Raw genomic sequence first — 24170 nt, forward strand, 5'->3', positions numbered from 1 at the left:
AAACTGGCAGTTGGCCCACAGGCCATCATTTGCTTACCCTTGAGCTAGAAAATCAGATAAATCATAGGTATGTGATGAATATCACAAAACTGTCAAAAATGCAAAGATAAACTAAAATGGCATAAATAACAGATATTGATTTTAAGAGAATTCATTATGTCAGAAAATTGAAAGTGTTGCTCAATTGTATGGACTGTAGCAACCCCATGGACTGTAGCCTGTCAGGCTCCTCTGTCCATGTAATTCTCCAGGCAAGAATACTGGAGTGGGCAGCTATTCCCTCCTCCAAGGGATATTTCCAACTCTGGGATCAAACCCAGGTCTCCCACATTGCAGGCAAATTCTTTACTGAGCCTCCAGGCATTATGTCAGAGGGTAGACGTAAAATTTGTATTCTATCTAAATTTAATTAGCCATATTCTGTCTTAAAATTTAGAATTTGGTAGCTGTAAAAAATGGAAGCAAGGCAAAATGTCGTGTATACACTGTATGTATATATACATGTGCTGTGCTTAGTTGCTTAGTTGTGTCCAATTTTTTGTGACCCCATGGACTGTAGCTCGCCAGGCTCCTCTGTCCACGGGGATTCTCCAGTCAAGAATACTGGAGTGGGTTGCCATGCCCTCCTCCAGGGGATCTTCCCAACCCAGGGACTGAACTCAGGTTTCCCACATTTCAGGCAGATTCTTTACTGTGGAGCCAGCAGGGAAGCCCAAGAATACTGGAGTGGGTAGCCTATCCCTTCTCTAGTGGATCTTCCTGACCCAGGAATCGAATAGGGGTCTCCTGTGTTGCAGGCAAATTCTTTGCCAGCTGAGCTACCAGGGAAGCTGGAAATATACATAGAATGACACATTATTCAGCCTTAAAAAAGGAGTAAAATTCTAACAAATGTTACACATCTGATGCTACATTTATGAGATACCTAGAGCAGCCAGATTCATACATGGAAAGCAGAGTGGTGGTTATCAAGGGCTGAGGGGAAGGGGAAATGGAGAAAGGTGATGGGTGTACAATTTCAGTTTTGCACATTGAGAGTTCTACAGATGGATGGTGGTGACACTTGCACCTAATACCACCAAAGCATACAATTAAAAATGGCTAAGTTGGTGAATTTTCTGTCATGTGTATTTTACCATAAAAATATGAAACCATTTTAGAAATTGGAGTTGATTCGATTTGATAGTTTCTCTTCAAAATTTTTCAGAAGAAGAAACTGACAATTTCCCTCTTAACAACTTTCTCAGTAAGCAGAAGTAATTCATTTGATCCTAGTAAGTAATTCTATTGACCCTACAACAGAACTCAAGGCTCTTACTATTCTCTTCAAAAAACTCTACTGTGTAATTTAAATATTTGAAGACTTCACTAAGACCTTTAAATAAAAGAATTTGAGAAACAAATCTTTTGAATCAAGTTGGTCCCTCCCCTCGCTCGATCCCACCCCCTATCTTCTCACTTCCCTTGTCTTGAGGATTAGTTCCAAGAACACAGGCTACTTGGGTTTCTGCTTCAGGGTATCATGTAGCTCTTATCAAGGTTGTTGGCTGGGCTGCATTTTCATTTGGAAGCTCGAATGGAGAAGAACCGCTTTTAAGTTCACTCAGGTTGTTAACAAATTCATTTCAGCTTCATTATTTTGCTCAGCCAGAGCCCAGCCTCAGCTGCTAGGGACTACTCACAGCTCCCTACCACATGGCTCTCTTCATAGGAAGTTCACAAAAGTTTACTTCTTTAGGGCCAACAGGACAGTGAGAGTGAGTGTGCTGACAAGATAAAGTCTTATACAGTCCTGCCCACTCAAAGGGAGGGGATTACCCAAAGAAGTAAACAGGAGGAGACTGTCACACTGGGAGAAACCAATTGTACACCTCAGCCTTTGAGTAAAATGACTGGGCTGATACCTTCATGGCTCTCAATGCCAGAGGTGACAATCACCATCTTCTCACTGTACCACCAACAGGAAAACAAACAACTTGCACAGATCTGAATAAATATCTGTTTATAATCAAGTGAGCTCTTGAAAGTTTGTCTAAATCACATTTATATATTTCCATTCACTCAAGAACACCTGCCCAGAGAAACAAACAAAATCCCTCAAAGCAAAATAAAACACATTTCATCTTAGTAATTTTTTTTTAGCATTTTGTTTTTTACTCATGAAACAAATTATAAAAGGTAAACTGGCTTCTAAAATGTTGTCCTCATCATAATATATTTTCTAATTTAGTGCAGTTATTAAAATCAAGTAAATATATAAAGTATATGTTTAAATTGCTTGACCAGCTTTTTTTTTTTCCTTTAAAGGGTAAATGTCAATATGTGTAGTCTTTGATCCCAGTTCCTGGGGTGGAGCTCCTAAAACTCTTGGAATTCCCTGAGTGATAGGAGTGTCTTTATGCTAATGAGGTGACTTATGGTGGGGCCCTACATAGATTCAGGATAATTTCTGAGGGCTGACTTCTGGCCAGCCTGACCTCCAAGAGAGGAAAGGAGCCGGAGATGCGCTGAATCACATTGCTAAGGATCCAATCAATCATGAAGACCCCGATGATAACTCTACAGACACTGAGGCATGGCAGAGCTTCTTGGTTAATGAACATGTGTTGGAGAATGATGCACATTGACTCCAGAATAAAAGAAAATGGAAACTTCACACTCCCCCTGTGACTTGCCTCATTTGTCTCTTCATGGGGCTTTTGCTAAGTTGTATCCCTTATTAGGAAGCTAGAAGAATAGTTTTGTGGTTTAAGTAGTTCTTTTGAGTTGTTCTAGCAAATTATTAACCCAAGGGGTCGCAGGAACTCCCAAATCTATAGTCAAGTCAGTTAAAAGTGTGGTTGGCACTGGAAGCAATGGCATCTGGAGGACTGAACCTTTAACTGGTGGGAACTGCACTAACTCCTGTGGTGTTAATCTGTGGATGATTAATATCAGAGTTGAGCTGAGTATACCCAGCTGGGGTAGAAATGGAACAGTTTATTCTTTAACCAAACAGCAAAATTCTGACTTAGTGTTCCATATTTCAAATAAGGGCTTCCCTTGTAGCTAAGTTGGTAAAGAATCCACCTGCAATGCAAAGACCTGGGTTCGATCCCTGGGTTGGGAAGATCCCTTGGAGAAGGGAAAGGCTACCTACTCCAGTATTCTGGCCTGGAGAATTCCATGGATTGTCTAGTCCATGGGGTTGCTTAAGAGACGAACACTTTATATATTAAGATATGCAACTCTAGCATAAGGAAAAGACAATACTGAGTGAAAAATGATCATTTTAATTAATTATTTTATTCCTTGGATCTTTCTGGAATTGTTCAAAAAATTATTGATACATTTTTGTGTATATTTATCACACTGTAGGAGAACAATGGCATGTCATTACAACACAGGACTTCACAATTTTTTGCAAGTATTTTAGACTACTTATTTTCTCTACAGTGGCAGGAAAAGAATGGGGGAGGGTGGTCCATATCTTCCTCTGTTACATCCATCGCATCAACAGCAATATGCATATTCCAAGTTAGTGTAAAAAAGAACAAAACCCCAACACTAGTATTTTACAGTAACAAAAGTATGTGAGACAACCCATTTTTCTACATCATATTCTTCTGAGTTGGTAACAGATAAACAAGCTAAAACATACTGCAAAAGTAGAAAGTTGCAGGGACTTCCCTGATGGTCCAGTGGTTAAGACTCTGTGATTCCAAAGCAAGGGACGTGAGTTCCATCCCTGGTCAGGGAATTAAAATAATGCATGCCACACAGCATGGCCAAAGAAAAAAGGTAGAAAATTGCCAAAGAACAGGAAAAGTGAAAGTGTTAGTCACTCAGTGGTGTCCAACTATTTACGACCCCATAGCCTGCCAGGTTCCTTTATCCATTTTAGGTAAGAACACTGGAGTGGGCAGACATTCCCTTCTCCAGGGGATCTTCCCTACCCAGAGATTTAATTCAGGTCTTTGTCATTGAAGGCAGATTCTTTACCATCTGAGCCACCAGGGAGGCCCTCAAAGAATGGAAAAGAACCTGAGAAAAGTGAACTCTTCAAGTATTTTGTAAAGAACTATATTTATTGTTGTTGTTTAGCCACTAAGTCCAAAGTGTCCAACTCTTTTGCAATCCCATGGACTGTAGCCTGCCAGACTCCTCTGTCCATGGAATTCTCCAGGCAAGAATACTGGAGTAGGTTGCCATTTCCTCCTCCAAAGGATCTTCCTGACCCAGGGATCAAACCCTCGTCTCTTACATCACCTGCATTAGGCAGGTGGGTTCTTCCTAGAGGCCCTCTAGGACTCTGGGGTTACACTAAAGCTCATGCTAAGTGGTGTCTGACTCTTTGCGACCCTGTGGGCTGTAGCCTGCCAGCAAGGTTCTCCGGCAAAAATACTGGAGTGGTTTGCCATTTCCTTTTCCAAGATCTTAAAGCCCATTTCATCACTAAGAACAGTATAAAAGACCAAGTTTTCTGGGATGCTCTAAACTTGTAGGTTTTTCCAAGCAGGGCTAACTGCTATCCAGTGCCACCATAAACAGATTTTAATCCAAATCCAGGGTAAAGATAACTCCCATTTACCATGAGAAAGTACCATCTGGAGCCATATCAGATACTTTTTAAAGCCCTCGACTGACATTAGTGAGCTTCTGCAGAAACCGGACACACTTTTGAAGTGTGTATCAAGCGAGACTGACACAACTGTCATCTATACTTTCATATAGCCAATGTAAAAAAGGAAAACAAAGTGAAACAAAAATAGAAGTTCTAGCACAGTGCCAAGGAATGAAAAGTCTTTCCTAGAAACATGCTGCATTGCTAAATGACACGCAACATCTATCATGACATCTAGTACTTTCATCTCTTATCACTCTGTACATAAGCATTTAAATGCAACCCTAATTGTTTCTGGACTTTTATCCTCAAATAGTTGATACACACATATCTCAAAGGCATACATGAAATTATACCACCATGTACAAGAACTTTAATCCACAAAAATGCAGACTTAATTTTTACATTTTTAAATAACTTATTTTCAACACAAATTTAAGTAGCAGTTTATACTGGAGTTAAGATACACCTGATATCCTCTATTAAAATTTACTACCCTACCTCAACAAATTTAATTCCTTTTAATCTTACACTGGAGAAGAGTAAAAAAACAACAACTTTATTTGTTTGGAGGGGTATCTAGTCTAGCTGTCTATCTGCTATCTATTCTATTCTAAGCAGTCACCTATGGAAATCCAACAGGCAGACGGTCTCATATGCTTATGTGAAACATTCAGCAAATAATCAAATTTCAAATTTAGTTCTTCTTTTCCATGGGCTTTAAAAAAATAATTAGGTTTTTAAACATTTTTTTAAAATGTTTACTTTGAGTGTTGTATGTTTCCTAAGAAATGATTTGTTCTTTCTCTTTTTTTTTTAATTGGTACAATACACAGAGCTTATTTACATTTCATCAGTTGGATGTGTATTCATTCCATGTACTTCTGCCATCTAAAGTCATCACTTGGAGGCAACAATGGAAAACAGCCGTGTCAGAAGACCTGGGTTCCTCCACTAGCAGTGTGACCTTGAGTAAGCCACCTTAAACTATAAAAGGGGAATAATAGCTGGCCTATTACATAACAGCAAATTATTTCATTTATATAAAAATTGATAATCTGTTCTGAAATATTTTGAGAGACATGGGAGAAGATTCTTCTTTACCTTTTTTTCATAGGAAGGCTGGTGCTGAAAATCACAGGCTTTATAGTCAAGAGTCCTGTGTTTCTGAGATTCTAGTTCTATTGCTAATTAGAGGTGTGACCCAAAGCATATTACTTAATCTCCATACTTTCAATTTCCTTGTATGCTCGAGACAATTCCACTTTCGAGGATTGTTGTAGGGATGAAATGAAGCAATTCAGTAAGTATTCATTCAACATATATTATTTAGTAACCATTCTGCTAGATGCAATATTGGCTAAAAATTCCTTTGTCAAATATATGTATGTATATATGCCATATATATATATAGGCCATACACTGTGCTAGACTCCAGAGATTAAAAAAGAAGTCAAAGATATATTAAAGCAACATCATGACAAAAAATACTAATTTTACCCATGTACTTTCTTGGAACCAGTCATAGAAATCTGATATGTTTTTGTAAACTGTTAAACAAATCTGCAAGACTGAATCCAGTACACAGGGTCAGTCTGTATTCAGAAGATAATCCTGAACTAAAAAACACATTTCAAGTTTAGTTGTTTACCAGTGGAATGTGTCTAACAGGATACACACAAGGTCACAAACAAGACAAAGATCAGAAGTGATGGTATATTACCATACAACACATTAACTAGTATAGGGCCTGCCACAGGATAAGTGCTCATAAATACTGATCAAAAGAATTGAATCTGGGTCCCAACTCTGCCACTTTCACAGTGAGTGAATCTGGGTAAGTTATTAACTTCTCGAGGCCTTAGTTGTCTGTAAAGTAGAAATGTGTCTGCTTTACCTATCTCATAGGACTGTCGTGATCAGATGAAATCACATAAAAATGTATTTAGTGCTAATAACACGGTAATTGTGACACACATGACTACTGCTACCAATTAGCTTACAAGCCTGCTTGTAGGGGTAAGATGTTAACATGTAAGCGCCAGGAAAGAAACAGCACCATGATCTACCGAAACAAACAACCCATAACATACTTCTTAAAATTGTCATATTCCTTGTGATGAAAAGAGCTGGTCATTGTCAAACTGGTGCTGTGTCTTTTCTAACCCCCAGGTTACAGCAGCAGACTCTGCTCAGTGACCTCTTGCAAGGCTGAAGCCCCCAGTCCACGCAGGCTGCAAAGGGTTCGAATCTGAGGAGCAGCTGGACCTCATCTCCATTCCAGGTCCTAATAAGGCAGTACGGATAAGGTGTCTTTGCAGTTAGGCGAGCAAAGAAAAACAAGGCGCGTAGACACTTCCACCTTCCACAGGCGGAGGGACAGCCCGCCAGCCCACCTCACTCCGGCCGGGACCCCCGAGTCTCCCGCCAAGCCTTGCGCTCTCAGTACCTGCCTCCTGGCACGTAGGCAAGCGCTGCAAGAGGCTTGGGAAGCGCGGCCTGGAACAGCTACTCACTCAGTGGCCGCTTGGCGGAAGCCTGCTGTCCTGCTGGCCGAGACTCCCAGCGCCACGACTCCCTAGGCTCCTGGAACTCGCCGTCCTCTTGAGCCCCAGACGCAGTCACAACAGTCTCCCCAGGAACTGAGAAGCGGGAGGTAGACTACAGAGCAGTGTAGGGAGGAGGAGGAACTCTGGGCAGAGTGGCTGTTTCGACACGCCCCCAACCCTCCCTGGAGGCGGAGAGGCTCGGACCTGAGAGGAGGATGAGGACTCAAAGCTCCGCCCTTAACCCCCATCATCCGCTCGGCACCGCCCCGCCGCCTGCGTGACCCCGCCTCTGACCCGGGGGCGCTCCGCCCTCTCTGGTCGCCTGGCGTGCACGCGCACTTGCCGGCCTGTTTTGACAGCTTCAGGACGTCCTGAAAGGGAGGCAGCAGGAGTTGTCGCGAGAGTTGGCCCCAAGCTTTGTGGGAGCTGTAACTATGGCGAGTTTCGGAGTCGATTCTGAGCAGGAGCCGCTCTTAGGGGACAGGACACCCGGAAGCAGGTGAGCGGATATTGGGGGAAGGCTCCCCTCACTCTCCTGCGCTGTTGGAACTGGCGCTTTTCCCTGCGTCAGGCTTAGTGGGCAGAATAAGGGGTGCCGGCGCGGCTGGAGCCGGCGGCAAGTCGCGCGAAATTGGAAGATGCGCTGCCACTTCCTAGAAAGGGCGTCAAGCCGTGGAGCACCTTTGAGCCGGCGGGTTCTGGTGAAGGTGTTACAGAAATGCAAACTGCCTCTTGTACTTTCGCTCCGTTGGTGATGCAGCAACCAAGTCACTGCTTTCTGGGTTTGGCCCTTTACAGAACCTACCACTGTATACGTTTCACGCTGTTTTAATCGGTACTTGGCCTTAATAGTCACTTGACTAATTGCCTGATAATGATACTTTTTTGCAAATAAACCTAAGATGAACTTATCTTTGTCCTATGCCGAATGTATAAGTAATAACTACTTTTTAAGCATTTAGGCGATGAGGTGTATTTTGACCCTAGTTTATGGACAACGCAATCAAATATGTATTTTCACCTTTAGGAATACGAAGTTAAGTATCATTTTATGTTATACATATCATTATCACAGTAAGTTAACCAATAAGTTCACACTTCAGCTGTCTACAAACGTGTTAATTTTCGCTCTTGTGTCCCAAACCTTTTTTAAAAAATCACTTCTTTTGAAAGCCTGTGGAAAATGTGTTTGTCAAATCCCCTATCCACTAAACAGAATATATGAAATATAATTTTATTTAGTTTTTCTTTGAGATTGTTAAAATGAATATTACTTCTGAAGTATAGTGTAATAAAGTGACATCCTCTGGGCTTAATGAAGTATTTGTGACTATGCGCTTCTATACTGATTTGTTCTACAGTGCCATACTTATCACATCCGTGTGTTTTTTTTCTTCTGCCTATTCTGTTTCTAGCAAACTGTTTCTCCTCATGTTTTTGTTACCTGTTGGCAACCTCTGCTTTTGTTGGTGTCAGCAAACCTCTCTTCCCCCAACTTTACTTCGGGATTTCTAGTTTGCTGTGGCTTTGAAAATCATATATGTAAGTTTAATAGAATTGTGGGTAGTTAGAACACAGAAGCTCTGAATGAAAGCTAAAGATCTCTCCTACTAATCAAGTGTATGAACTTGAGTGTGTGGACTTTGTGACTTTTAAATTTCTTAGCATTGTTTTTGCTTCTTCCTAGTCCTTGGCAGTTTTCCACGTAGATCCAAGGATCCTTGAATTATGGTTAGATGTAGTCTTATGGTACATTCTGTCATTTTGTCCAAATAAGGGTTAGTTTACTCAGTCGTGTCCGACTCTTTGTGACCCCATGGACTGTAGCCAGTTAGACTCCTCTGTCCATGGAATTCTCCAGGCAAGAATACTGGATTGGGTAACCATTCCCTTCTCCAGTGGAATCTTCGTGACCCACGGATCAAACCAGGGTCTCCTGCCTTGCAGGCAGATTCCTTATCATCTGAGCCACCAAATAAATCTACTTTAGAAAGGGAATTTTTTTCCACTTAATTCTGAGCTTCAATTTTGTCCAAGTAATTGATGCCATTGTTGTGGTTGTTGCATCGCTCAGTCATGTCCATCTCTTTGCGACCCAAAGACTGCAGCGTGTCAGGCTTTCCTGTCCTTCACCATCTCCAGGCGCTTATTCAAACTCATGTCCATTGAGTCGGTGATGCCATCTAACCATCTCATCCTCTGTTGTCCCCTTCGCCTCCTTCCTTCAGTTTTTCCTAGCATCAATGTCTTTTCCAATGAATTGGCTTTTCGCTCCAGGTGGCAAAAGTATTGAAGTTTCAGCTTCAGCATCAGTCCTTTCAATGAATGTTCAGGATTGGTTTTCTTTAGGATTGATTGGTTTGATCTCCTTGCAGTCCAAGGGATTCTGAAGAGTCTTCTCCAGCACCACAGTTTGAAAGCATCAATTCTTTGGTGCTCAGCCTTTATGGTCCAACTCTCACATCTGTACATGACTACTGGTAAGATGTTAGCTTTGACTCGATGGACCTTTGTTGGCAAAGTAATGTCTCTGTTTTTTAAATGAACTGTCTAGGTTGGTCATAGCTTTTCTTCCAAGAAGCAAGTGTCTTTTAATTTCATGGCTGCAGTCACCATCTGCAGTGATTTGGGAGCCCAAGAAAATAAAAGTCTCTGTCATTGTTTCCATTGTTACCCCATCTGTTTGCCACAGGATAACATGAAGTGTTACATGAAGGGTAACAGAAGTGGTGGGACTGTATGCCATGATCTTCGTTTTTTGAATGTTGAATTGTAAGCCAGCTTTTTCACTCTCCTCTTTAACCTTCATCAAGAGACTCTTTAGTTCCTCTTCACTTTCTGCCATAAGGGTGGTGTCATCCTCATATCTTAGGTTATTGATATTTCTCCTGGCAATCTTGATTCCAGCTTGTGCTTCATCTAGCCCGGCATTTCACATGATATATCCTGCATGTAAGTTAAATAAGCAGGGTGACAATATACAGCCTTGACGTACACTTTTCCCTATTTTGAACCAGTCTGATGCTCATTAGGTTCCATTTAAATTCAGATGTTCTGTCCATCTGAATTTAGATTTAGCATTTTTATAAATAAAAAGGGAGTATTTTGAAAATAATTCAGTAAGTTTACTGTCTTTAAAAGCATAGTTTCCCTAGTAAAAGGAACAGATGTAACACTAATTAGTAAGCCCTGTTCTCTTTGAATAAATTGCAAAAACATGAATCTATTTCACCACCAACCTTTCATCACTAAGAAGGCTGATTCTGATTTACTGATCTGGTGAGTCCTTACTGATCCCCACTGACCCTATCCATAGAGTTTAAGAGCACAGGGGTTGGTAAACTTTTCTTGTAAAGGCCTGTATGGTAAATATTTTAGGCTTTGGAGGCCAGGAGGCAAAATCAAAGTTATTATATACATATTTAGATAACAAGAAAGTAAGCTTCCATAAAATTTTTGCAGTGATGAAATTTAAAATTTAACAGTAAAAGAGTACAATTTTTTATAATACAGGTCTAATAGTGAGACGAATAAAATTCTTGTGAGGGTGGCATTTTGTTTAATCGGAGTTCAAATTTAATGTTTTCTGTCATGGAATTAATCACAAGTATTCATCTGTAAAAACTATTCTTAGGTCACAGACCACACAGAAACAGGTGGTAGGACAGATTTGGCCTATGTAGACAGCAGTTTGCTGATCCCTCTCTTAGAATATCCTAAAGTTTTACAGGTGCTTAAAATTTTTCTTTGCAACTTTAGCCTAATCTCTGTAAACAGATATTACTAGCACTCATGGTTGTATAGAAGATCCTTTTTGAAACATTCTCAGTTTATTTCTGTCTTTTAATTACTATAACTTTACATCATTACACTATTCTACCAGTGACCACACACTCCTTTCACTTATCCTCTTTCAGTATGGGTTCTTTTTTGCTCTTCAGGAGTTCACAGATGCTCTCTGGTAAAGGTACGATTTTATTTTTTCCCTCAGGAAATCCAATCTTTTTTTTTTTGGCAAGTAAAGTATGGCTGCTTACCCAAGAATCCTTCTGTTAGATCTTGATCTATTGAACCTAAATATGGTACCTTTTACTTGTTCCTGTTGAATTTTATCTAGCTAAGTTTGATTATCAGTTTACTCCAATATGTTGTATATTCCTCATTGTTTAAGTCATAACTTTGATAAGCATGCTATCGTTTGAGGTATAGTGTGAAATGAAAATATTGGACAGGATAAAACCCTTAGCACTGCAATTTTACTTGAAGGAGAGTCTCAAGTGGAGAGGTAATACCAGAATACAGCAATGATAATAGAAAGGAACCAAAATGTTAAGTCTCCTTGGAAGTGCAGAATTTTTTCTTTTGCATTAGTGATACAAGAAAGAAGCCTTTGGGAAGTTACTCTCAGTCATGTGACGGGGTTGGTTGAATCATCAAGGTTAAGAAAATGTAGTAAAAATGATAACTTGATTAAAGGACAGTTACAGTCTCCTATATTCCTCCTATTTCCAACAAGGAAGAAAGATCCATTTCTTCACCAGAGTTTTATCTTTTGAATTGAAAAGAAGGAAAAGTAAAATATTTGTTTTGAAACATTTTAAATTCAGAAAAATGGGCAATACAGTGTAATAAACATCAAATTACCCTGCCACTGTTAGCCTTTTCCACACTGCTCAAATCTTTCTACACAGACACACCCACGCCCACCTCTTGCCAAACTCCAAAGTAGTTGCAAACATTGTCACTTTATCCTAAATATTATAGTCTTCAGCCTACATCTCCCCAAAACATATTCATTCTTTTACATAGCAGTTTAGCACTGTTACCATAGCTAGAAATACACTATTAATTCAAAATATATACACTGTACTTATATTTTTCCACTTGTTCCAAAAATATACTTTCTAGCTATTTTTTTTAAAATCGTATCTAAGTAATGTTCAGAGTTTGATCCTTTAAGTCTTTTTAGACTCTACCATCCTAAAACTGACCCCTGACCTTCTGTTTCTGTTCTTCCCAGTATTGAGTCCTCTGGCAAGTCTGGGTTAGTTTTCTGTTTTCTTTGGAACATCTCACATTCTGGATTGGTGGACTATTTCTGAGCAGATCCTGGTCAAACATTTCTGGCAAGAACATCCCATGATTTATGTTGAGAACATCCCAGTATGTCAGAGGGCAGTGGATGCCAGGCTATCCCACTGTTGGGAATGCCAAGCTTGACTGCTTAGTTAAGAGGGTGACTGGTATGTCTCTTAATTATAAAGGTTTATTTTCCATTTTCTGACTAGTAAGTGGCCAAGTGATACTGTGAGGCCATATGACCTTCCAACCAGTTATTTTTGGATTCGCTGATGCTCTTTGCTTTCATCCATTGTTCCATGGAGAGTAATAGTGATTTTCTATCTTCCCTTTAATATTTGATAGCTGTCATTGAAAGAAGAAAGACTTTTGACTGACTTTCAAGTCAAGATTACTGAAAAAATTTTATTACATTTTTTTCAGAATCAAATAGTTCTCTTCTCTTGGTTCCTTCTATGACTTAGATAGGATCTGAGCAAATTGATTATTTGAAAATGTTTAGGCTTGTTTTAGTGAAACTTTTATTTATGGTTGACAATTAGATTTCTCTTCTTCAGAAAATAAAAATGAGTTCATTAAAATTATAGTAGTAACCCAGTACTTTAAAGATATACCAGAATTCCGTGTGTGGGATTGAATGGTGTGTATTTTGTGGATATATGGAATGTAAGAAGTCATTTTCTGTTATGTTTGTCTTAATTCTTTGAAAACGTAATGCTCATATTAAGGTAAATTTGCTAACTCTTTTTGTATGTATATGTGAAAATGTCAGGAGTACACACGCTAATGTATCACCTGACAAAGGTAGTCTATATGATTAATATACTTACCCTTAATCCAGGTCACAGGCTTATGTGAAAACTTGGCCCAGCATGGAGGGACCTTGGTCTTTCTTTGGTCCACTAACAGAACTTGTCTGGTAACTCATGCTGGAGCGAAGGCAAGTGTTTCAGGAGGTCTCAGGGCTAGGAATGTCTTAAGTCACATCAAACCGTCTTGGTGTCACTTATATTAATTTTGCTTCAAGTACCCAGCCAGAATAGTTTCCTACAGCAAAGTTAATTTGATATCATCAAGTAGAGCATGTCATCTTGGTGACAGTTATTATCTTTTTTTTTTAATTAAAAATTTATTTTTGTCTGTACTATGTCATTGTTGCTGCTTGGGCTTTTCTCTAGTTGCAGTGAGTGGGGTCTACTCTCTGATTGCCCTGCACTGGCTTCTCATTTTGGTGACTTCTCTTGTACTGGCTGTAGGGTGTGCAGGCTTCAGTAGTTGGGGCACCTGGGCTCAGGAGTTGTTGCTCCTGAGCTCTAGAGGGAGCACGGGCATAGCTGCTCCACAGAATGTGGGATCTTCTGGAACCAGGGATTGAAACCATGTCTCCTGCATTGGCAGGTGAATTCTTTACCACTGAGCCACCAGGGAAGCCCCTGTTCAGTTCAGTTCAGTTCAGTTCAGTTCAGTCGCTCAGTCGTGTCCGACTCTCCGCGACCCCATGAATCACAGCACGCCGGGCCTCCCTGTCCATCACCAACTCCTGGAGTTCACTCAAACTCATCTTTTAATAGTTACTAGTTATTTGTCCAACCTGTAGGAGATTGAAGTAACTAGTTTATTTTATTTATTTTTATATACTTTATTCATTTTGTCAGTTTAGCAAATTTCAACACTTTTGTTCATAAGTTTTGTAGCATGCCAGCAATAGTAAAATAATGGGTTCACAAAATATTTTACCTGTTTCAGCTACCTCATGTCTCCCTAGTTTCTATGCACAATGATGCATAAATACAATCCATGGAAATTAAAAGGTATTAATACTTATTTATAGATGAATTAATATGGTAAAAAGCATTATTGGTAAATTAGACCTCTGTCATGTAATTTTCATGACTTTAGGAGAGAGAAAGTAAAATTGTGCCACAGAAAGATTTGCATGTAATGAGCTAACTTTATACTACTTTTTTTCTTCTTTACATTTAGAGAATGGGATATTATAGAAACTGAGGAGCATTGTAAGAGCCGATGGAGATCTATTAGGATTCTGTATCTTACTATGTTTCTTAGCAGTGTAGGTACGTATTAAATTATAAGTAATTTTTAAAATTTAGATAAAATACCATATTTGAATGTCATTTAATTAAAAATTATTTTTTTTATTGTAGTAAAACCCATATAACATCAAATGTACCATCTTAACCATTTCTAAGGTCAGAATGTTAAATGTATCTAGATGGTAGTAACCAGTCTCCAGAACTTTTGTGTCTTGTAAAACTGAAACTCTGTACCAATTAAGCAATGACTCATTTCCCCTTCCTCAGCAACCCCTGTTAATCATCATTTCGCTTTCTGTTTCTATGAATTTGAGTACCCTAGATACTTCACATAAGTGGAATCATACAGTATTTTTTATTTTGTGACTGATTTATTTCATTTAGTATTACGTCCTTAAGGTTCATCGGTGTTGTAGCATGTGTCAGCGTTTCCTTCTTTTTGAAGGCTAATAGTCTTGTATAAATTGTAGGAGAGGGATAATATTTCCTTTATTTTCTTGGTATTTACAGCTGGGGCCTGCGAATTAAACTGACAAAAGGCAGATCAACAGGAGAAGATCATAAAAATTTAGTTGATATTAATATTTTTTATGTTTCACGGGGGTCTTCATAGAAAAGAAGTGAAAACCCCAAAGAAACATTCAGGAGGTTATATACTGTTTTAATAAAGGGCTGTAATTGTGGAGAACTGACTAAGCAAAGGAAAGGGGTTGGGCTTCTGGGGATGGTAATTGTGGGAAAGTGGCTCGGACATACATGGGGGACACTAACGGAGGATGCAGGTTGTTTTGTAAGGTTTGCTTATAACAGGCTTATCTCAGCACCTGTGCTTCATCTCCAGTGGTAAGAATGTTTTCTTCTTCCTGGTACTGGAAGAGTACATTTCTCAGGGGAAATTTATGCCCTGATTTTAGGCAGAAATGGGGAGGGCAGAGAGCCCTACTATGTTTCCTATTAGTTGCTTTCAGCTCAAAATAATCAATATGCTAAAGCAGCATGTTTTGAAATAGCATGTTTTGATCCGCTTCAGTGTACACCACATTTTGTTTATTCATTTATTTGTTGATGAACATTTGAGTTAATTCAATGTCTTGTTTCTTAGAAATAGCTGCTGTGAACATGAGTGAGCAAATATCTCATTAACATCCTGCTTTCAGTTCTTTTGGGTATATAAGAAGTGAAATTGCTATATCATACGATAATTGTACTTTTAATTTTTTGAGGAACTGCTATACTTTTTCCCATAGCTGCTGCTGCATTTTATATTACCATTGACAGTCAGGGTCCAAAATTTTCCGCATCTTCACCAACTCTTATGTTTATTTAATAGTAGTCATTCTAATGGGGCTTCCCAGGTGGCTCAATGGTAAAGAACCCACCTGTCAATGTAGGAGACTCAGGTTCAATCCTTGGATAGGGAAGATCTCTTGGGAAAGGAAATGGCAACCCACTCCTGTATTCTTGCCTGGGAAATCCCATGGACAGAGAAACCAGCTGGGCTACAGTCCATGCAGTCGCAAAAGAACCTGTACAACTTAGCAACTAAATAGCAGCAAGTCATTCTAATGGGCATGAGATGGTAGCTCATTGTGATTTTGATTTGCATTTCCTTGATGATTACTTACACTGGGCATCTTTTTACGTGCGTATTGGCCATCTGTATATGATCTTTGAAGAAATGTCTGTTCAGGTCCTTTCCCCCATTTAAAAAAAATAATGCTTTTGTTGTTTTGTTTTTATTGAGATGTAGAGTTCTTTGTATATTCTGAATATAACCTCAGATCAGATACATGATTTGCAAATATTTTCTACCATTCCAGGACTTTTTTTTCACTCTGATGATTGTGCCCTTTGTTCACAGAAGTTTTAAATTTTGATGTAGTTCAGCAAATCTGTTTTTTTCTTTTGTTGCCTGTGAACCTCATTTAACTTTTATATTGATACATACAAATAGTAAAGTGCTCAGTCATGTCCGACTCTTTGCGACCCCGTGCACTACACAGTCGATGGAATTCTCCAGACCAGAATACTGGCGTGGGTAGCCTTTTCCTTCTCCAGGGGATCTTCCCAGTCCACGGATCAAACCCAGGTCTCCTACATTGCAGGTGGATTCTTTACTGGCTGAGCCACAATAGAAGCCTGCTGCTGCTGCTGCTAAGTCACTTCAGTCGTGTCCGACTCTGTGTGACCCCATAGACGGCAGCCCACCAGGCTCCCCCGTCCCTGGGATTCTCCAGGCAAGAACACTGGAGTGGGTTGCCATTTCCTTCTCCAGTGTGTGAAAGTGAAAAGTGAAAGTGAAGTCGCTCAGTCGTGTCTGACTCGTAGAGACCCCATGGACTGCAGCCTACCAGGCTCCTCCGTCCATGGGATTTTCTAGGCAAGAGTGCTGGAGTGGCTTGCCATTGCCTTCTCCGAATAGAAGCCTGAGTGAAGTGCAAAAATCTTAATTTATATAGCTTGATGCATTTTGACCTATTAACATTATTTCTGAAAATATATTTACTAAAAAGATAATCTTTATTAGGAAAAAAAATTAAGAACTGTCATTGTGTAAAAATGATAAGGAATATACATGTTTTTTCTCAAATACTCTCTCTCTCTATATATATATATACATATAGTATGTCTTAATACTGTGATAGTTTTTAAAGGAATGTTTTAGGGGATTAATTTGTTTTTCCAAGCTTGGACCCTCTAAGTCCATAGGCACTAATTTTACAAATGGTTTCTTGAGATGGATTTAGTGGTCATTTGACTAAATTGTTTTCCATATCCTTTCTGTTAATCCCAGGTCACTCTTTTGTTCTCTCTCACTTGCCAATCTTCTTTATGATTCAACATTGAGTAAAAACAGATTTTAAATACAGCCAAAACTAAAGAAAAGTACAAAATAAAGGATATTTTCAATATTTTATTGGATTGTATATTATTATGCTCTCTACAAATATCAGGAAAAAGAAATATTGATTCAAATCGGCTTGAACAAGTTTGTTAACGACCTGACAATGATGACCAGTAAATGCAGGACATCAAAACTGATCACTTTAATTTATATTGGTAATTTTTTCTGTCAATAAAATCCTTAAGAAAAGCAAACAAACAAAAAATTGGCTTAAACAGTGATGTTTTCTTATAAGATGTCCACAGGGGAACAACTCCAGGTGACCTTCCCTGGCTCTGCTTCTGAATAAGTATTTTGGTTTCGCTCTCTTCTGCATATTACTTTCATCCTTAGGCTATAGCAAGGATGCAGCAGCACTTCCAGGTGTCAGTTCTTTCACAGCAATTTTTACTGACTGAAAGGGACTTATTTTTTAAACCTCTAAAGAGATGAGGAGTCCTTTCCTGGAGGTCCCAAAGTAGACCTCCCTTCATTTCTCACTGATCAGAGGGATATCTGTTAACTTCTAAACCCATCATCAGCTAGAATATTGAGACCTCAGGATTGACCCTCTGGAATTGGGGGTGAACACAGTGTCCTCTAAAGTCTGTGACTTTGTGAAGGAGTGATAAATACTTGAATACAACCAGGATTCTATCAGGAAGTGCGGGGGCAAATGAATGTTATTTAGGTAGCAAGCTCTACAATTGTTTTTCATTTACAACACTTCTAATTTTTTAGTATTCAGTTATCTAAAGCATAAGTAATAATTTCAAAGTGAACAACAAAAAAAATTTTAACTTTAGATTTTAATTGGTATGTTAAACATTTTACCTGTTTACAAGTTTCTTGATTTTGCGTAGTAGTCTTGTTTAAATATTTGTTGGCTCTTTCAACCCTGTTTTCATCAAAGTCATTGTGTTAATTCAAAATACGCTAAAATGAAACTAATAATTAAATTATTTCTTAAGTCAAACTTTTCTCAAATCTGGTGCTCTGTGACAGCCTAGAGGGGTGGGATGAGATGGGAGGTGAGAGGGAGGTTCACAAGGAAGGGCATGTATGTATACCTATGGCTGATTCATGGTGATATATGGCAGAAACCAGTGCAATATTGTAAAGCAATTATCCTCCAATTAATAATAAATAAAAAGTAAACCAGGCTTTTAAAAAAGGAACCAAGTACTGACACTGCTACAACATTGATGAACCTTGAAAGTATTACAAAGAAAGAAGCCAGACCAGGAAAACACATTCTATATGATTCTATTCATATGAAAATCCAGGAAAGGAAAACCTATAGAGACAGAAAGTAGATTTCTGGGTTGCTTATGGCTGTAGGGGAGAGGATAGAGGGTAACAGAGGATAGCTATAGGGTCCAGGGTTTCTTTTTGAAGTGACTATGGTATTCTAAAATTGACTATAGTGATGGTTGTATACATTTGGAATACTAAAAACCATTGAATCATACACTTTAAATGGGTGAATTCTATGTGAATTATATCTTAATACAACTTTTTAAAAAATAGCTTTGATACGATTTTGATTGGATGTGCCTAATATTTAAAATTGATAAATAGTATTGGAGTTAATCATTATAGTTGTGTGTGTGTTAAGTCCTTTTAGTCATGTCCAACTCTTTCTCACCTCATGGATTGTAGCCCTCCAGCCTCCTCTGTCCATGGAATTCTTCAGGCAAGAATACTGGAGTGGGTTTCCATGCCCTCCTTCAGGGGATCTTCCCGACACAGGGATTGAATCCCGGTCTCTTATGTCTACTGCATTGGCAGGCAGGTTCTTTACCAGTAGCACCATCTGGGAAGCCCAATGATAATCATTACAGTTATCAAGCAATAAAAGCTAGCAGAGACAATTTTCTTTTAAGATATGCCCATCTTGAGGAATCCTAGTTCTTTTTAGCCACTGTCGCCTTTAAAGGTCATTTTCCTTCTTCTTAGTCCTCCCTACAGTCAATTATTTCTCTCAAATAAAACAGATTACAAGTTTAGCATTCCTCTGTAACAGAGTAGCCTTTCCTCCATTCATTTTTGCTGTAAACACTTAACAAAGCTTTCAGTAATTTTCATCTACAATAAGGACATGTGAATAAGGAGAAATAGGTCCTCTGCTTTTATTATGATACTTATAGTGAGGGACTATAATTATGTATATTTTTTCAAGTCTTAAGTATTTATTTTTCTTCTGACAAATAAAATCCCATTGCTTGATAAATTAAACATTTGTGGTAATAAATTTGTAAATTCAGAATGATGTTTTAAAATTCACGTTCAAAAAATTGTATCTGTAGTGATGAAATTGTAAATATAAATAACAGAATTTGCCTCTTCACAGGATTTTCTATTGTGATAATGTCAATATGGCCATATCTCCAAAAGGTTTGTACACTTCATTCTTCTCTTAAGTAGCTGTAGTAGTAATAACTCTTATGTAGTTTTCTAGAGAGTCTCTGTAGTATTCTGATTTAATCTTTACCAGAATAGCATGAGAATAATTCCTCTAAAGAGGGTTGTGAGTAAGGTGACCATATGCTTTATTGTGCAAACCAGAACACTCTTGAAGTAGGAAGAGTATTATAGCAGAATATAGGATTATATCCAGCAGTCATAGGCAAACATATGGTTTGTGTATGCTTGTGCTCAGTACTTCAGTCATGTCCAGCTCTTTTTGCAACCCCATGAACTATAGCCAACCAGGGTCCTCTGTCCTTGGGATTCTCCAGGCAATAATACTGGAGTGGGTTGCCACGCCTTCCTCTAGGGAGATCTTCCTGACTCAGGGATTGAATTCTCGTCTCCTGCATCTCCTGAATTGCAGGCAGATTCTTTTCCCCTGAGCCACCTGGGAAGCCCTTAGATATATGGTCACATCCTTATTAGCCATTTCCCATCCTCTTCATACCCCTTCCCTGATAAAAAGGAAACTAGGTTAGACATAGTCTGAATTCCTAAAATGTACATATTTCATACTTTCCGATAGAATTAATTTGGGTTGTCAGGTGACATTGTGAAATGAATAGACAATATATATATTTTGATGCTCTGGTTACTAGATGGGAAGGAGAGAGTGAAAAGAAGATGAAAATTTGGTGGGTACCCTGACATCAATTGATCATCAAGTCCTGTCAGTTCTGCCTTTTAAAAAAATACATTTGACATGTAACTGTCAGTTTTATCTTAAAATTCCAGTAATGAATTTATTAAAAAATCAGTATTTAAGTTGGAAGCATAATTAATCTATAATAATATTTCAGTCAAGGTTTCTGAAGGAATTCTTTAATTCCTAATTCCTGTTCACTCCTTAACTTGCTACAGTGTGATTAACTCCTCCGCTACCCTGAAACTGCTCTTGATGAGTTCTTCAGAGACTTCAAAGACTCACCAAATACTAGATACTTTTCAGTCCTTACTTGAGGTGACATTTGGGTAGTGCTTGACATTGTTGTCCTTTCTCTACTTCTTGAAACCTTCTTTTAGCTTCCATGCCATTACCCTTAACTCTTTATTCTTAAATTATTTTGTGTAGTTTTCTTTATCAACTTGCTCCTTATGTTTTGGTTTTCTCCTGCAGTGTGTATGTGTGTTTCAGCCTAAATCCTGAGCCTTGGCCCACATTATATCTATAGTGAGTTTTAGTTTCATGAGTATTGATTTCATGTAAAATAATGTTTTAATCAGTTTAAGTTAATTTTCAAAATGGCAATGAAAATGTGGTACTAAATCACTAAAAAGTGAAATCAGTATTTTCCTTCTATATTTCTTTTAAAAATAGCATATGAAAATAGTACTTTAAGTTAAAATGATAAAAACTACTGTCTCTCACCTCACTTTGGGTTAGAACGTTTTCCTGTGGATGGGCTTCTATATTCTTTTACTGTTAACACTTATCATTGAGTGTTGGAACTGTGTTACAGAGAGTTTACCTAACTTCCCTAGTAGGTTGTTAGAATGACTGGAGGTCTTCAACAAAAATACTAGGTATATTTGATGACTGTTTAGAGTTTAAAAATTATACTGTACTAAAAAATCCAAAATGAAATACAAGATGTCAATAAATTTTTTATGCCTGCTTTTCTTTGCATGCTCAGTTGCAAAATTTATTAGATATATGTACTTGGATGAGCCTAAGATCCTTCAGATCTTTGCACATTTTCCTCCTTTTTTTCTGGAATGATTTTTTTCCTTGCATCTCTCCTTTCTTCTGCCATTCCCTTCCTCCCTTCTTCTCCACTATTTTCAAGGCTTTGCTCCGATGTGCCCTCTGAAAAGCCTTTTCTTACTGTCCCTCACCTCACTTTGGATGAGAAGGTTTTCCTTTGTGCTTCCATATCCCTTTATCATTAACACTTACCACTGAGTGTTGTAACTGTATGTTACAGAGAATGTACCAAACTTCTCTACTAGGTTGTTAGAATGGCCGGATGGCTTCAACAAAAATGTTAAACATATGTGATGAATGTTTAAGGTTTAAAAATTATACTTATTCAGTGGTAAAGAATCCACCTGCAATGTAGGAGACATGGGTTTGATCCCTGGGTTGAGAAGATCCCCTAGAGGAGGAAATGGCAACCCACTCCAGTATTCTTGCTGGGAAAATCCCATAGACAGGAGTCTGGTGGGCTACAGTTCCGTTCCGTCGCTCAGTCGTGTCCGACTCTATGCGACCCTGTGGACTGCCGTCCATGGGATTCTCCAGGTAAGAGTACTGGAGTGGGTTACCGTTTCCTTCTCCAGGGGATCTTCCCGACCCAGGGATCGAACCCGGGTCTCCCACAGTGGAGGCAGACGCTTTAACCTCTGAGCCACCAGGGTGGGCTACAGTACTTGGGGTCAGAAAGAGTCGGATATGACTGAGTATGCAAAAACACACGTAAGGAATTTATTGACATCTTATATTCATTTTAGATTTTATTAAAATTCTATTTATGCTATCTTTAAAAGAAATATAGGAAGAAAAATACTAATTTTACTTTTTAGTGATTTAGTGCCCCAGTGTCATTGTCATTTTGAAAATTAATTTAAACTAATTAAAGATTTATTTTACATGAAATCACTACTCATGAACTTAAAAACTCTTTCCATACTGACAGAATTATTAGAGTTAAAGTAGTATATTTAACAATTCTGGAGCAACATCTTCTGTGTTAAAATATATATTTCTGTATATCAAAACTCTTGATTTCCGTGGTCTCTGTGTCTAACCTCAAAATTTTCAAAAAGAAGATATTTGCACAATTAGGTCTACATAATACATTGAATTTTGAAATTCACTGCTTTCAGCAAATACTTGAAATCTCTTCAAAAGAAAAATTGAGGTCTCATGAACATATCACTAGGTCTTTGGCAATACAAATATAACATTTTCACCCAAAGTCTAGTGAATTAATTTTCTCAAGTTATTTCATAATATTATTATTCTTATAATTATTATAATAATTATAATTATTAATAACTTACTGCGTGCCAGGCACAAACATGTAAATTATCTTTTGATTTTCATAACAGCTCTGTGAGGTGGTTATTATCACTCCTGTTTAACAGATAAAGAAACTCAGAGAAGTTATATAGCTTGCCCAAGATCAGACATTTAGAAAATGGCAGAATCAAGCCTATTTGAAATCAAAATCTGACTCTACAGTACTGTTACCTACTGCCTTAAAATTTTTCATTCTTTTTCCTTCTAATTTTATTTATTGAAGTGTAGTTGATTTACAGTGTTTCAGACATTCAGTAAAGTAATTCAGTTACACACACAGACACACATATGTACATACATATATATATTCTTTTTAATTATAGATTATTACAAGCTATTGAATATAGTTCCCTGTGCTACATAGCAATTTCTTATTGTTTATCAAAATTTTCATTATTAATTTGAGGTTACTGTCTCTCATGATAATGTTACCACATATTGCTTAGCTTAAAAGTCATCTCTGAGAAAGACAAAAAGCTGGGCCACCCCCCTCCCCCCTGCCAGAAAAAAACCCCAAAAAACCCAAACAGTAAATTATCTGTCTGTCTGAAATAAATTTGGTACTACTGTGAATCTCTGACTTGTGCTTCTGGCCATGGCTGATAGACCACTATCAGCTGGGTGATTCCTTAGGCTGTGTTGCCCAGCTGCTGCTGCTGCTAAGTCGCTTCAGTCGTGTCCGACTCTGTGCAACCCCATAGATGGCAGCCCACCAGGCTCCCCTGTCCCTGGGATTCTCCAGGCAAGAACACTGGAGTGGGTTGCCATTTCCTTCTCCAATGCGTGAAAGTGAAAAGTGAAAATGAAGACACTCAGTCGTGTCTGACTCTTTGCGACCCCATGGACTGCAGCCTACCAGGCTCCTCCGTCCATGGGATTTTCCAGGCAAGAGTACTGGAGTGGGGTGCCATTGCCTTCTCTGGTGTTGCCCAGAGTTGTGCTTAATTTCCAGGAAGGCTCATATTCTTAAACCTAGATTTTGAATTGGGATGATGGGTTATCTATAGGTCCAGGAACATAGTGGGAGTACTCATGCATGAATTGCAATAAAATATAATAATAAAGCTGACATCAGTAAAAATAAAATACTAAGAAATATTAATGTTTTTATTGCATAGGTGACATTCATTTAGTGAATACTATATGCAGATATGGCTCTAAGCACTCTACATGTATTACCTTGAATAATTCTCATTAACAACTCTGAGAAGTTATCCTTATTTGACAGAAAAAGAGTTAAAGCATGCTGGGTTTTCCCCCTCAGTTATTCAAAAATGCAGGATTTTTTGGAATCAGATGAGTAAAACCTGATTTGGAATCTGCTTGATGGCAGGGAACTGTTTCAGTTCAGTTCAGTCGCTCAGTCGTGTCCTACTCTTTGTGACCCCATGAATTGCAGCACACCAGGCCTCCCTGTCCATCACCAACTCCCAGAGTTTACTCAAACTCATGTCCATCGAGTCGGTGATGCCATCCAGCCATCTCATCCTCTGTCGTCTCCTTCTCC

The 24170-nt window shown here is 38.5% G+C and overlaps 2 protein-coding genes across 10 annotated transcripts in view; one reads left to right on the forward strand and one right to left on the reverse strand.

Annotated features, from left to right (window-relative positions):
* Positions 1–7313, reverse strand: part of ABHD18 (abhydrolase domain containing 18) — a 42973-nt gene extending 35660 nt beyond the window's left edge. For 2 of the 6 annotated variants that reach the window (XM_055404794.2, XM_055404795.2), the window contains exons 1-2: positions 7120–7313; positions 6697–6890 (exon numbers count right to left, since the gene is read on the reverse strand). In XM_055404794.2, the coding sequence (XP_055260769.1) occupies positions 6697–6712 (16 nt within the window). In that variant the 5' untranslated portion in view covers positions 6713–6890; positions 7120–7313. Of the gene's footprint in view, positions 1–6696; positions 6891–7052 lie in introns of all 6 variants that reach the window. The other 4 variants (XM_055404789.2, XM_055404790.2, XM_055404791.2 and 1 more) reach the window with 4 other exon arrangements.
* Positions 7314–7489: 176 nt separating this feature from the next.
* Positions 7490–24170, forward strand: part of MFSD8 (major facilitator superfamily domain containing 8) — a 44118-nt gene continuing 27437 nt past the window's right edge. The window contains exons 1-4 of one of the 4 annotated variants that reach the window (XM_055404786.2): positions 7573–7651; positions 9528–9632; positions 14215–14306; positions 19523–19566. In XM_055404786.2, the coding sequence (XP_055260761.2) occupies positions 14288–14306; positions 19523–19566 (63 nt within the window). In that variant the 5' untranslated portion in view covers positions 7573–7651; positions 9528–9632; positions 14215–14287. Of the gene's footprint in view, positions 7652–9527; positions 9633–14214; positions 14307–19522; positions 19567–24170 lie in introns of all 4 variants that reach the window. The other 3 variants (XM_055404785.2, XM_055404787.2, XM_088828032.1) reach the window with 3 other exon arrangements.

This window comes from Moschus berezovskii, chromosome 19 (assembly GCF_049115385.1).
Source record: "Moschus berezovskii isolate FMDL1 chromosome 19, NW_MosBer_1.0, whole genome shotgun sequence".
Lineage (NCBI taxonomy): Eukaryota > Metazoa > Chordata > Mammalia > Artiodactyla > Moschidae > Moschus > Moschus berezovskii.